The sequence below is a fragment of the Saccostrea echinata genome, unplaced genomic scaffold (genome assembly GCF_033153115.1).
Source record: "Saccostrea echinata isolate AGI-Se365-2 ecotype Australia unplaced genomic scaffold, CSIRO_AGI_Sech_v1 ptg000015l, whole genome shotgun sequence".
NCBI lineage: Eukaryota > Metazoa > Mollusca > Bivalvia > Ostreida > Ostreidae > Saccostrea > Saccostrea echinata.
The window spans coordinates 1,860,020-1,876,091 of record NW_026889764.1 but is presented as its reverse complement, the minus strand read 5'-3'; the positions used below and the strand labels follow the sequence as shown (position 1 = coordinate 1,876,091).

At 33.5% G+C, this 16,072-nt stretch overlaps 1 protein-coding gene across 7 annotated transcripts in view; it reads right to left on the bottom strand.

Annotated features, from left to right (window-relative positions):
- Positions 1-598: 598 nt before the first annotated feature.
- LOC133187381 (6-phosphofructo-2-kinase/fructose-2,6-bisphosphatase 4-like) overlaps positions 599-16,072 on the bottom strand; it is a 32,028-nt gene continuing 16,554 nt past the window's right edge. For 5 of the 7 annotated variants that reach the window (XM_061322728.1, XM_061322727.1, XM_061322726.1 and 2 more), the window contains 7 exons: positions 15,606-15,677; positions 15,299-15,445; positions 15,022-15,126; positions 14,523-14,564; positions 13,899-13,986; positions 2,013-2,140; positions 599-1,614 (listed from right to left, as the gene is read on the bottom strand). In XM_061322728.1, the coding sequence (XP_061178712.1) occupies positions 1,555-1,614; positions 2,013-2,140; positions 13,899-13,986; positions 14,523-14,564; positions 15,022-15,126; positions 15,299-15,445; positions 15,606-15,677 (642 nt within the window). In that variant the 3' untranslated portion in view covers positions 599-1,554. Of the gene's footprint in view, positions 1,615-2,012; positions 2,141-5,422; positions 5,523-13,898; positions 13,987-14,522; positions 14,565-15,021; positions 15,127-15,298; positions 15,446-15,605; positions 15,678-16,072 lie in introns of all 7 variants that reach the window. The other 2 variants (XR_009721185.1, XR_009721186.1) reach the window with 1 other exon arrangement.

Below are 16,072 nucleotides of genomic sequence, written 5' to 3'. Positions count from 1 at the left end.
CATTTTATGAAATATGTCTACATGAAAACTCTGTGTGATTCACACACCAATTAACTCACACAAAACTTAAAGACACTCCTGAATAAACAGTTCCTATGGATGCTTCCATATGATTGATCATGGCTTTGCTATTCTTGAGAAGATTTTTAAACATCTTTCTATGTATCCTATGTAAAACATTGATCACCCTTACCCCTGGGTTCATGATTTTCACAAACTTGAATCTTAACTACATGTATGTCAGTAAACATTCACATAAATTTCATGTTTTCTGGCCCAGTGGTTCTTGAGAAGAAAATTTTTACATGACCCATCCAATTTTTACTTATTTTAGTATCTCCCCTTGGAAGAGGGTATGGCCCTTCAATTAAACAAACTTGAACCCCCTTCATCCAGGGATACTCTGTGTAAAGTTAAGTTGAAATTGGCCCTGTGGTTCTGGAGAAGAAAATGATGTAAAAAGTTTATGACACCAATGACAACAACCCTAACAGACAACGGACAAATTTTGATCAGGAACGCTAACTCAAGCCTTCTGCTCAGGTGAGCTAAATATTGGTTCTCCACAGATTACGTAATGAAAAGAAAAAAAACAAGACACGTATAGCAATATTCATTATTTCAGTACCTTATCTATTCAAATACCCCATGAATGCAATCTCATATTATATTAAACATTTCTATTATTTCATATGAAAGACGTACAAAGCCTGTTAAAAAGATATCTACTCCATCATGTTTTTCTTGGGTGTTTAACTTAAACAGATTTAAAGTATCTGTTTCACAGTAAAATGTTATCATTAAAGCTTTACATGTTGATTAAAAGAAAGTTACAGGCTGGCAAGCAAAGATGGATCAAACATTAAATGTCACTTGATCTTTAAACTTGTATGGCATAAACATTAATTAAAAACTAAAAAAATATTGTCCTATTAATACATATATATGTCTAAATTGTAGGAAAAAATTACATGCCATTTTCAATGAACATGTCAGTAACTGAAACATCCTCTAAAAAAATAAAACATTACACTGTAAGAAACAATGTCAAAAGTGCTATTCAAAATTGATATCACAGAGATTATGCATAATTAAATTTAAAGATTTTAAAAATAAACATCCCTGAAAACAAATTATTGATAATTCATTTCATAATCTCTCTCTCTCTCTCTCCCCACTAACACACAATAAAAATTACACATAATTATCATAAATAACTTGATTATGCAACAGTGTCACAGTGAAGTGATTAATTTCAGAACAGTCCAACACCCTTGCTGAATGTGCCTTGCAATCTTGCTTCCCATGAACTGCAGTGCATACATATACAATCAGGAGCATGAAACATCCCTTAAGCTTTTCCTTGCTGAAATATGTGTCATTTAATATATTACATGTATATATTTTTTCTTCAATGTTCCATAGCAAGACAAAGTTATCAGCAACTTATAGGATGAAAACCTCATCCTTGGTGTTGGTGTTCATGCATTTCTTGTGTCTATGGTAACAGCTGCCTTCAGTGCTACTATAGCAATCCTTAGTATCTCCATGACATCATATATGGTCTGGCACAGTCTCTAGGGCCTCTGTGTTGCTTCTGTGTGCTTCAACATTCTACAGTTTAAAAAAGTAGTTTTAAGTTAGGAAAATTATATTCTTAGGCACATGAATCAGCCATCAAAAAGATGTAATAGACAGATCTTATACTGATGTAAAAGACAGATCTTATACTGATGTAATAGACAGATCTTAGACTGATGTAAAAGACAGATCTTAGACTGATGTAATAGACAGATCTTAATACTGATGTAATAGACAGATCTTAATACTGATGTAAAAGACAGATCTTAGACTGATGTTATAGACAGATCTTAGACTGAAATCCAGCTCCTTCCTCCTCTTTCAAACTTGATATTTTTAACACTCTTGCTGAAGATAGTGAGGCTTTTGTACATATTTATCCAGTGAGAGAGGAACATGAACATTTACAATACGTACAAAATACATTATACCTTTGGTTTTTCTCGGTGCGTGTTCACAGCCTCTATGTTCAGGCTGACAAACTCGACCCTACAGCCATATGCTACTGGTGTGAGTTTGATGACTGTGTGCAGTGGAACTTTCAGATATGCTAGGTCCCCTAGAACAACAAAGTATGCAAGTATAGACCTAAAATTCTGAACATAAAAAGAATTTATATGTCATTTACAAGTGGTGAACTTCTTTAAATTAACATTTCTACATGAGATAAACATACAACATAAAGGTAGTTCAACTTTCAAATTAAAAAAAAATCAAACTACAGTAAAACTCGTTTAGCAAATTTATGGATATAGCGAAGTTTTTTGCAATCCCCGGCAAAATTCTTAACAATTCCCTGTAAAATTTAACGGATATAAGAACTTGGATATAGTGAATTTACAGTTATAGCGAACTGATTTTTTATCCCCTAGATGTTAAAAATTAAGCAATTTACATCTTTTATAGCGAATTTTCATAGGTTTTAGAATTTAAAATATTGAACTGACATAATTTTGTAAGTTTTTATTTTTGAAACTCAATTTAACCAAAAAACTTCAGAACTCCAAGGTAATTTTTAAATATTTTATACTTCACTAAATTACATATGGTAGTCGAATTCGCTACATATTCTTTAAGGAAATCGTTATACGGATATAACGAATTACGGATACAGCAAAGTAAATTTGAAGGTCCCTAGAAATTCGCTATAACCGAGTTTTACTGTACTTTAAATGCATATCTGCAAGTTAAACATCAAAGAAAGAAAAGTTCATAAATGTGCAGTTAATTGTCCTTGAAGTGGGTCCACTCTTGTCAGATCAAATTATTTCACATTTACAGGATTACTCAGAAATCTAAGGATGAGGAAGATTATTTCTTCAAAATATTTTTTTTTTGCTTTATCCTTCAAGATGAACCTGACTTGAGGATTTCATCATCTTGACTGAGGACACACTGCTTTTCACAAGCAAACAATCTGCATGTCTGCTAGATGTTCAGGGGTAAAGACAATTTCTAAATATCAAATGCATTTTTAGTACATGAACATTTTAGCCCAACCTGGGGTTGGAAGCCAAGACCTATGCATTAGCAATTTTAAAACTTAAGTGAAGGGCTATTTATTCATTAGAATAAAAAAGTAGATATGATGAATTCTTGGACTTTGATTAAAACAGTATCTTATTATAACAATTTCATCATAATGAATAGGCTTCAGGCACTGTCTATTTGACAGCCCTTTTCAAAATGCATTTTTCAAAATGTGATCAACTTAGCAATATCCTAGGACAACTTTTCTATCTGAAGACATTGATTGTTAACCTTTAATTTTTAGTGTACTCATAGTTTATAATAATCATGAAACTATTTGTCCCAAATCATCAATATTTTCAAAACTTATATACAGTTAAATTTGTCTAATCTGGACACCAATAGTGCAGATATATGACCAACTTAGCCCTTCTCAGAGACCTAGCTGAATCTTCGATGAAAGGGTCAACAACTTTACAGTTTTCGTTTGGTGTTAGAAAACTAATTAAAATTACACAAACAATTTGCCAACAAGATGTCCAGAAGTGAAGAGAAGACTTGAATCAATGATTACTGCACAAAACGCATCAAAATATGACCAACCCACTTGAGGGCTTTTTTTCTGAAATACTCTTGAGATTCAAGAATTTTACAACTTTTATAGATAGAGAAACCAAATACTAGTAAAAGGATTTTGCCTGCAAAATTTTTGGATGTTAATGAATTCATACTTTCAAAGATGCACTAAATTATACATTATCGAATGAAATATACAACCAACCTGAACAAACTTTAAAACCTGAATCCTACCTGGATATAGTAATGCATAATTTAAGAATTTAACAATTTCGAATTTTTGAAATTAATTTTATTAGGTCTGACTGGCTTGATTCCTCAGGCTTGTGGAGTACAATGAGTATCACCAGATTTAAATTTTTGTTCCCCTTCATCCCAGTGATTTTTTCAACATTTTTTAAGAAGGTGCCTGTGCAAATTCTTTAATTTTGGCAAGGGGAAAGGGCCAATATTTGGACCTAAATTGGCTGTAGAAATCATTACACCCATGCATGCTATATATCAAAATTGGTTGAAATGGCTTGAAGAACCTGAAAATTATGTTGAAATATTACAAATACATGTAACACAGTCACTCTGACAGACAAGTACAAATATCAATGGTCAAATTGACCAAACAAATTGATGACCTGATTGAGATATCAAACTGGACCTGTGAATTTTCAGTGTCAAATTAAAACCTAAGCAAACATTTTACTGGGATGACTCGCAGTGTAATGAACATCAGATGATACAAATCAGCTACTCCTTCTTAGGGCTTTAAGAAGTGGTAAAGACTTTGGAACATCTGGGACCTGTTTTACAAAAGAACTTATCACTATGACCAAAATTTAATTCTGCTATAAATAACTTTCTAAATTAAATTTACATTAAATAGAAAATGGTTTTAATCTTTTTAAAAGGTATGTAGAAAGATACTTTTATGGAAGCAATTTCAAACAGAATCATTACCCGGTAATTTTGCAAAATTTTACAATCAACTAATAAAAGTTTTTGGTCTTAGTCTTAAGTTCTTTTGTAAAACAGGCTCCTGATTTTAATTACATTGGCTCAGACTACTCCCTGCAGAAATTGGACTCAACCCTCAAAATCATGGATATCTGTTGTTGGAGTTAATAAAACAATTCAACCAATAAAAAAATTTGGAAGGTGGGGCATTTCCTACAGTGAGCTCAGGAATGATGTAACTATTTTAGAACAAGTTAGATTCTTGAGTGGTTGACAAGGTTGCTTTTTGATATTAGAAAGGATTCATAATTATTTTATCTAATACTGAAAGACTTTGATTAATAAATTTATTTATTAAACTGTATATAAGGAATGAGTTTCCTCAAAAATTACTATTCGACCTCTAATGGCAATAAATTTTCTATTTTCCTCATATCCATTCTTTAACTATTTGTACAGATATGTGCTAATTAATCCTACCCCTTGCATCTAATTGATCCTTAAGATTTTTATGATAGATGCAAAGATACTTCATATATTTCTCCTAAGACCATTATAATCCAAATCATATTGGGTCAATGATACGTCCTCTATGTAAAAAACAAACTTTGCTTTTAAAAATATCAAAGTTAAATATATATGATAGACACAGAAATTCCAAAAACAAAATGATTCCTAAATTAAATTAATTTTTAATGTATGGTGTTAAAGAAGTATTCAACCATTACATTTGCAAGTGGAATTAATACATGTACATACAATGACTATAACAGCAAGCAGAGTTATTTAGTGAAACAAGTGAAGACAATGACAAATCTAGACTACTGACAGCCCTATCAATGACTACCTGGGTTTTAACAGGTGTATGTTTTCACACTCACAACCTCTTCCTGACATTTTCATTTTGACCACTGCCTCGTTGGGGACCGGCACATGTGGAATTTCATCTAGAAATTAGAAATTTAATGTCCCCAATTTTCTTTGCAGTTTTAATCAGTCACAGAGAAAATTTTAATTCGTCACTTTATTCTTTCTAGCTATCATGTCTACTGCTGAGAATTTTCAAATGACTTATTCAAAAACACACACAATTTGGAGAATACATGTACTACATTCTTAAGTAGCATATATATAGTGGTTCCTGTAAATACATCATATTTATACACATATAAAAAATATTTAATACATATTTGAATATTTCATTGCTTTATTTATATTATTTAATTACCGGTATATATACCACTCTATCTGATTGAAACATTTATTTTCAAACCAACAACATGTATATACACACAAAACTAAATAATATTTGTATGAGAAATCTATAAATTATGCACTCTTTCGGTGGAACCAACCCCTTATCTTCTTACCAAGGTCAGTGTAATTTCACAGATCATTATACATGTATCTGCGATACATTACAAACTGAGTAAGTTTTCATTTCTATGACTGATAAAAATTTAATATGAAGTCTTGTAGGAATAAATCAAATACTCATATACATTATTTGTACAGCAATATAAGAACTTGAAAATTACTTGACTGTATGAAAAAAAAATTCAAGCAATCCATCTCAATGAATTTGATATTAATATTAAAGCACAGTTAGTCAGGAAATAAGAAGCAATTTTAACCGATAGACTGATCCTACATAACAAAAAATTGAAATAGCTTAGTACACATGAGATAATACAGAAAACATGCATTAAATTAATACACTAAATCTCAGGGCGACTTTTTTACTTTACAACTGGAACCTCTTGTTGAAGTGTGGGTAGTTTATTTACTTGCTTATAAACTGAACCTCTTGTTGAAGTGATGGTAATTCTACTTTATTAATAGAACCTCTTGTTGAAATGTGGTTAATTCTCTATTTTATAAATAGAACCTCTTGTTGAAATGTGGGTAATTCTCTATTTTATAAATAGAACCTCTTGTTGAAGTGTGGGTAATTCTCTATTTTATAAATAGAACCTCTTGTTGAAATGTGGGTAATTCTCTATTTTATAAATAGAACCTCTTGTTGAAGTGTGGGTAATTCTCTATTTTATAAATAGTACCTCTTGTTGAAATGTGGTTAATTCTCTATTTTATAAATAGAACCTCTTGTTGAAATGTGGGTAATTCTCTATTTTATAAATAGAACCTCTTGTTGAAGTGTGGGTAATTCTCTATTTTATAAATAGAACCTCTTGTTGAAGTGTGGGTAATTTTCTATTTTATAAATAGAACCTCTTGTTGAAATGTGGTTAATTCTCTATTTTATAAATAGAACCTCTTGTTGAAATGTGGGTAATTCTCTATTTTATAAATAGAACCTCTTGTAGAAGTGTGGGTAATTCTCTAGTTTATAAATTAAATCTCTTGTTGAAGTGTGTGTAATTCTCTAATCTATTAATTGAACCTCTTGTTAAAGTGTGTGTGGGGGGGGGGGGGGGGGGGGGGATTCTCTACTATATAAACTACTATATAAACTGAACCTCTTGTTGAAGTGTGAAACATACACTGCTAACCCATTACACTTTTACAATACTTGATTCTGTTGTAAGTACTTCAGTCTCTTGAATTAAGCTATAATCTGAAATCTTTATAAGGAATCATGATGACAGCATGGATGTGTACAAAACAAATAAAAGCAACTACGCATATAGAAGCATAAAGCTACAGACACACAAAGGTCAGGATTGAAAGTAATATATTAAAATGATACATATACATGTATATATGTAAAACAGACTAAAATAACAATATATTTGAAAAAAAAAAAACTATACCTGTAACACCCCTACCCCCTTTTCTCAATTCTATGCTTTCCTCAACTTACTTCCATCAAACAACAATTGTTGAGGATCTACCACAATATATATTTTTCATATATTTATATAATTGGGTTTACAAATAGGTCAGAATCTGGTAAGCTGTCCTTTCTGAGTTCCTAGCTACACAAACAAAAAATAGAGCTTGTCTCCTCATTTTGTTCCTGCCTGGAAGCACATCCTTGTATGTTGTATATAAATAGAAAGTTAGCAAGCTTTGCCTCCAGAGATAGTCCTAGCTTTGGGGAACTGGAATCTTGCTAACTCCCTCAATGATACACTTAAACTGTACACCAACTAGCTTTCATCACTCCTCCAAATTATCTTCAAACGGTTGGTATAAATTACCTTGAGTACAGGTGATAAATGGTTAAATAAATATTGTCCCCTTGCCTGTCCCCATGCAGTGACACTTGAATACACATGCTGGCATATGGGTTGCAAGACTATGCCCAGAGCCATTCAAATGTCTCTGTAACGGTGATAATTAGGTCAAGCTACACATAGCGAGGAATTGCAAGTTAATTACAACATAATTATGGGACTGCATTTTGACGTCCGATCAAGAGATCGAATTTCAATAGATTGAGAGTTCATGAAATCAATAGAAAATTTTCTTTCTTTTAAAGGATAAAAGAAATTGGGACTGGAAACTTGCTTCTTGAAATCAAGAACTTTGAGAGATTGAAGTTTCAAGCCATTGTGAGTCACCTGTATGTCCCTTTGTACAAAGTATACAAAAAATGTTTGAATACAAGTAAGGAAAATTATTTCATTTAAGATCTTCTTTTTTTTTTGGTCACTTTTTTTTTTTTTTGTTGACTAATGTTACACTGTAAAATTGAAATAGAATGAACTCCAGATAGAGAGTAGATAGCTACCTGGCATGGGGTAGCCATGCGGTACTCATTAACAATAATAATATAAAGATTTCATCTGCCAAACAGAGGAGTTCCGTATACATTATTAAATAATACTGAATGAACACTGTGTTCAAATTTGAATTCTCTTATTTAAGTTTACAACTTAGATCCAGACTGTACTGAATACCATGTGGTATCCATTCATGAGAATCTTCTATATTTTAACCTAAAGGGACTGGTCTCCAGTTTTGAAATTCTTTGTATTCTCTAATAATTAGATAAATATGTAAACTATGATCAATTGATTGATTGTATCTTGTTTTACGTCCCATTTGAGAATTTTTCATTCATATAGAGACATAACAATATACCGGTAAAGGGCTTCAAATTTAGACCTTTACTCGGCATTCAGGGCCATTGAGCAGTGAAGGTTTTTAGCTCACCTGAACTGAAAGCACAAGTGAGCTTTTCTGATCACATTTTGTCCGGCGTCCGTCCGTCTGTCTAGCTGTCCGTCTGTCTAGCTGTCTGTAAACTTTTCACATTTTCGACTTCTTCTCAAGAACCACTAAGCCAATTTCAACCAAACTTGCCACAAAGTATCCTTGGGTAAAGGGGATTCAAGTTTGTTCAAATGAAGGGCCACGCCCTCTTTCAAGGGGAGATAATTAGGAATTACTGAAAAAATAATGGCATCATTTAAAAATCTTCTTCTCAAGAACCATAGGGCCAGGAAAGATGAAACTCATGTGAAAGCATCCTGAGGTAGTGTACATTCAAGTTTGTTCAAATCATGAGCCCCGGGGGTAGGGCGGGGCTGCAAATCATTTTATGGAGGATCAAAGTTTTACATAGAAATATATAGAAAAAATCTTTAAAAATCTTCTTCTCAAGAACAGCAAGCCATGATGAGTCATATTTATATGGAAGCATCCTCAGGTAGTGTAGATTCAAATTTGTTCAAATCATGACCCCTGGGGGTAGGGCGGGGCTGCAATGGAGGATCAAAGTTTTACATAGAAATATATAGGAAAAATCTTTAAAAATCTTCTTCTCAAGAACAGCACAGCCATGATGAGTCATATTTATATGGAAGCATCCTCAGGTAGTGTAGATTCAAATTTGTTCAAATCATGACCCCTGGGGGTAGGGCGGGGCTGCAATGGAGGATCAAAGTTTTACATAGAAATATATAGGAAAAATCTTTAAAAATCTTCTTCTCAAGAACAGCAAAGCCATGATGAGTCATATTTATATGGAAGCAATCTCAGGTAGTGTAGATTCAAATTTGTTCAAACCATGGCCCCCGGGCATAGGGCGGGGCTGCAATGGAGGATCACATAAGTTTTACATAGAAATATATAGGAAAAATCTTCTTCTCAAGAACAGCAAAGCCATGATGAGTCATATTTATATGGAAGCATCCTCAGGTAGTGTAGATTCAAGTTTGTTCAAATCATGACCCCCGGGGGTAGGGCGGGGCTGCAATGGAGGATCAAAGTTTCACATAGAAATATATAGGAAAAATCTTTATTATAAAAATCTTCTTCTCAAGAACAGCAAAGCCATGATGAGTCATATTTATATGGAAGCAATCTCAGGTAGTGTAGATTCAAATTTGTTCAAATCATGGCCCCCGGGGGTAGGGCGGGGCTGCTATGGAGGATCAAAGTTTTACATAGAAATATATAGGAAAAATCTTTAAAAATCTTCTCAAGAACAGCAAAGCCATGATGAGTCATATTTATATGGAAGCATCCTCAGGTAGTGTAGATTCAAGTTTGTTCAAATCATGACCCCCGGGGGTAGGGCGGGGCTGCAATGGAGGATCAAAGTTTTACATAGAAATATATAGGAAAAATCTTTAAAAATCTTCTTCTCAAGAACAGCAAAGCCATGATGAGTCATATTTATATGGAAGCATCCTCAGGTAGTGTAGATTCAAATTTGTTCAAACCATGGCCCCCAGGGGTAGGGCTGGGCTGCTATGGAGGATCAAAGTTTTACATAGAAATATATAGGAAAAATCTTTAAAAATCTTCTTCTCAAGAACAGCAAAGCCATGATGAGTCATATTTATATGGAAGCATCCTCAGGTAGTGTAGATTCAAGTTTGTTCAAATCATGACCCCCGGGGGTAGGGCGGGGCCACAATGGAGGATCAAAGTTTTACATAGAAATATATAGGAAAAATCTTTAAAAATCTTCTTTTCAAGAACAGCAAAGCCATGATGAGTCAAATTTATATGGAAGCATCCTCAGGTAGTGTAGATTCAAGTTTGTTCAAATCATGACCCGCGGGGGTAGGGCGGGGCCACAATGGAGGATCAAAGTTTTACCTAGAAATATATGGGAAAAATCTTTAAAAATCTTCTTCTCAAGAACAGCAAAGCCATGATGAGTCATATTTATATGGAAGCATCCTCAGGTAGTGTAGATTCAAGTTTGTTCAAATCATGACCCCCGTGGGTAGGGTGGGGCCACAATGGAGGATCAAAGTTTTACATAGAAATATATAGGAAAAATTTAAAAATCTTCTTCTCAAGAACAGCAAAGCCATGATGAGTCAAATTTATATGGAAGCATCCTCAGGTAGTGTAGATTCAAGTTTGTTCAAATCATGACCCCCGGGGGTAGGGCAGGGCCACAATGGAGGATCAAAGTTTTACATAGAAATATATAGGAAAAATCTTTAAAAATCTTCTTCTCAAGAACAGCAAGCCATGATGAGTCATATTTATATGGAAGCATCCTCAGGTAGTGTAGATTCAAATTTGATCAAACCATGGCCCCCGGGGGTAGGGCAGGGCCGCAATGGAGGATCAAAGTTTTACATAGAAATATATAGGAAAAATCTTTAAAAATCTTCTTCTCAAGAACAGCAAAGTCATGATGAGTCATATTGATATGGAAGCATCCTCAGGTAGTGTAGATTCAAGTTTGTTCAAATGATGACCCCTAGGATAGGGAGGAGCCACAATGAGGGATCAAATTTTTACAAAGGAATATATGGGAATTTTTTTTAAAAAATCTTCTCAAGTACAACAAAGCCATTTGTTATATTGACATGGAAGCATCATCAGGTAGTTTAAAATTCAAGCCCCCCCCCCCCCCCCCCCCCCCCGGTCTTTTCAATACTGAACTGATTGTGCTTTTGCCTAGCCAATGTGCTCAGGTGAGCGATGTGGCCCATGGGCCTCTTGTTTATCATGCCATCGCCTACCGTGAGATGGGGCCTCAGTTTTTAAGGTCTCATCCGAAGGACCTGCAACTTTCACTTCAAAGTGCTGAGTGCTTAGCGAAGGAACAGTTGCTACCTATTTTTTATCGACTTAGGTCAGTCGCGGCCGTGATTCGAACACACAACCTTCCGATCACGGACCAAGTGCTCTACCGACTGACCTACCATGACAGTTGTAAACTTTGAAATTGTTTTCAAAAGCTGCAAAAAGCAGTTTTTAAGGGTTCATAACACTTGTTTTTAAAAAAAGCTACACATCCTATAGCATAAACAAATAAAAGCAAGCTTCAACTGTGCAAGTTTTCTCCCTAATCTTGTTGATGAATTAGTCCAACAAAATGCAGACCTGGATTTTCTCATCTAAATTTTAAAAAGAATTCAGGATGAAGATTATCTTTATATAGTCCTCATAAAATAAAAATAACATTCTGTAAGAAACTTTTCATTCCCCACAAACTAGAGCACTATTAAAGGTAATATATCATTTAGCTCAGATATTTTTGGAATGAAAGGGAGGAACATACTGCAGGATTTTATGTTTTTTCACACGTTAAGAATGTCAAAGCGAAATCCATTTAAAATCATGCAAATAAACTACACACAGAATATACCTCCATTGATGGTAAAGAGGAAAAAAGATCAACCAAAATAAACTGATATTGCTTTAATCTATAAATAGCTTGCTTAAAATGTATTAATTTACTGCAACAGCTTCTCACCATATATTATCTTCTAAAATTATCTTCATATTTTTGGTTTAGTGACTTAAAATTTTTAATTGTTTCTCTTCTGAGCCTCAAAAAAAACAAAAACAAAAAAAAAAACAAAAAAAAAAAAAAAACAGTAATTTGCAATGCTGCTTGTATACAAAATTAATCTGGTGTCCCCTTTAACTACATTTTTTCACCTACTGTTAATTTGATTATCCTGTACACCTTTGACTAATTATTTATAGATATATATGATATTCATTTTGGGTTTGATTTACATCAATAATATAAGCTATGTAGAGCTATCTACCAATTACAACATGATACATTGTATAATTTTATTTATAAATTTCTCCATCATTTATTCATGTAATTCTCTGCAAGCTATAGACTAATATATTCTTTTAATATACATCATCTCATAACAAAATTAATTTAAAAGATATACAATGTGGGGCAAAAGAATCCATGCACTTAAGTAATCATTGTTTTGAAGCACAAAATGTCTTTTTTACAACTCTGCATTAAAAAAAAATTTTATCTCACACCCCCTCCCTTAACAAGATTTATTTTCAAATTAAATTTTTTATTTACAAATGGAAATATAGTAGATTATATAATAACAAAGCTACAAATATTCCAAAATATCAATCTACATTAAAGTTTGGAGTCATTAAAATCAGTAAAGCAGGCTTTAGAGATCTCAAAAAAAGATTATAATTGTGATGGTTTAAAGCTAGCTTCTTGGCAGTAGACTTATCAGCCATCTGAATATGCATTTTGCGGCAAAAGTAACGCCATCATAAACTGCTTGGAAATGTGAAGAACAATTAAAATATTATTTGATTAAATGGAAATGAATGGCATTGGGACATGGTCAAGGACAACCACTAAAAGGAATGCCAGGAGAGGCAGCTACCAATGTGGAGGAATTAACTGACAGTATAGATAGTTGTTAGTGATTATCTGCGGATAGGAACTCATTTGTTTGAATTATGATGACACAGACTTGTGTTTTGATTAGCGGAAGACATGGAATATTTGTATGGATCATTTGAGGAATTGGACTCTTTGTATGCATCAGCTGAAGATGTGGACTCTTGTAATGATTATATATGTTGTGGACTCATGTATGGATTATATAGGATTATATGCATGGATCCTGTATATTTATAGTGTATATATGAAGATGTGGACTCAAGAATAAATTAGCTGATGATGTAAACTCATGTATTGATTAGCTGAGGAAGTAGACTCATGGATGGATCGTCTTCAGAACTCTTGTTTTTTGTTGACAAAACCTGACTTTCAATATTATCGTATTTTATCTTATTTAAGGAAGTGGACTGGTGCATAGATCATTTGAGGAAGTGGACTGGTGGATCGATCATTTTGAGGATATTGACTCCTCTATGGATCATTTTGAGGATATTGACTCCTCTATGGATCAATGGAGGAATATAGATTCTTGTATGGATTAGCTGTTTATTTATAGGTATCTGGACAGGTTCAAATGATAACCTTGTACACACATACTTCCATTACTTACATGATGTAGACAAGGGTTGATGGGTTATCTGAAGAGATGTAAGGATTATCTGGGTGTATGTGAATTAGATATATAAAGCTTTTGTATGTAGACATATATGTACATTGTATGATGAAGTTGATGACAGGTGTGTTCATGTATTACCTGAGGATTTGTCCTGGAAGTAAGCAAGCAGACAACGGGCCACGGCTTGATGACAGACCACCAACACGTTCTCCTGTCTCTCTAATTCCTGTCAAAAACATACAACATATGCATCTCTTTTACTTTTTTGTAACATTACATTACACTTACATTACATAAGATATTGATAGATAAGAAATATTTGTAGTTTCTGTAAATGTTAACTTTTTGATGGCTTTAGGGTCACTCTGCTACAAACAAAAAATTGGATGCATGGATAGGTATATATTTCTAAATTTTTTTTTTTATAAAAGTTAAATGTATCAAGATTTGTAAATTCTCTATGATGCTGAAAATTCTCATTTTTTTTGCCCTTTTCAAATCTATACTATTTTTCCCTCACTTTGAGGCAAATTCTTGAGAAATCTTGAGAAAAAAAATGAACTTTATATGGACAAACTTATTCATTTTACGTAATGCAAAAACATATTTTTAGTTTCTTCACTTTATTTTCATGATTTTTGAAACAAAAAAAATGTTTGTTTGTAGCAAGTGACCTTAAACCTTCATTTAAAGTGCAGAAAGAATCAGTTCATGGATCACATTATTGTCCTGAAATGTTGAGTCACGGTAATAATGTCTTACCATTATGACTGGTTCCAGTCTAGCAACCAAGTCCTGGTATGACTGAAAAGTTTAAGAATAAATGACAATTTCTCATTATCAGTATATTCTGTAGAAATATTTGATTGATAGAAGTGATTATATGACAGACATGGAAAAATTATCAAATTTTGGAACAATGAAAATAAAAATTTATTCCATTTTTTTTTAAGGAGATTAACTTCCCAACACATGGTTGTTTTCCGAATGTTTACAGATAGAATGGTTAAAATATAGTGGCTTAATCCTCTTTAAGAAAATTCAACCATGATAAAATCTTTAGATTTATTTGATATCAAAAAATCCTTCATTAAGGCTATGGAAAGTGTTCTTTGGTGACACTTTGCAATTGCCTTTGAAACATAACAATGTATAAATTGGGTGTATAGTACTCATTTTTTTTAAAAATTAAATCAGCCTTGGCTAACTTAATTCTGGCTGGCATGAAAACACCATTAAACAGGGGTAAATCATAATTTACCTCCCCTCCTGGGTATCTGTAATGAAATTTATCCTGGTCCCTCATTGCAAATTCTATGGGGTGTTTTTCCTGAATCTCCTCATATGTCATCCCCTCACATATACCCTACAAGAAGACGATAGGATTACCATAGATCTGACACCCAGAATTTTTTACAAAAAAGTGCACATGTATTTAATAACACAAAGATTTTACTTGCATCTCTTAGATATTGATATTTAAAACAAATGTTTTCTGTCTATAATTGTTGTGCTGGTTGTACATATGTCTGACTTACAGCATCAATTTCATTGAGAGCCTTCCAGTGTTCTACTGGGGCATCTACATGTCTGGCTGTGGCTTTTGTTCGCTTAAGTTCACTTGTCCACACTTTCAGATTAGCAATCTTTTCATTTTCTAAGTATCGAGCTAAGGCAGTGGCATACTAAAATAGTACAGATTAAAAATAACAGATAACAAAAGAAGGTAACCAATGAGCATAGCTTTATACTGTTCATGTACATAAAAATTCAATTGGAAGAGAGATGATGATGTGGACTTGTAGTGGTTATTTCCCTTAGAGTAAATCGTTATATGTTACCCACCTCCTCACCCCTTGGCGACAAGTCACTGTCTCCCCCAATCCTCCCTTCTAGGTTCATCTGAGATTCTCCATGCTGAAAATAAAACAAAAACCAATATAAAAGTACAATATACATCTGGACTATTGATTTTCAGGTACTGTGTTTGTTTTTTTGCTTAATGTTTAACGTCCCTCTCAATAATTTTTCACTCATATGGAGACGCCACCAGTTGTTGGTGGAGAGCTACAAATTTTGACCTATACTCGGCACTCAGGGCCATTGAGCAGTGAGGGATCTTTTTCGTGCCTACTGTGACACGGGACCTCGGTTTACACGGTTTCATCCGAAGGACCGGTCTCCACATCCCACAGTGGGATTCGAACCCAGGATGTAAGGATCAACTCCTTACTCCGCGACTCAAGAGCGAACGCTCTAACCACTGTTCCACGCGGGCTGTGAGTACAATCAATGTAAAATGAAATGTGTTT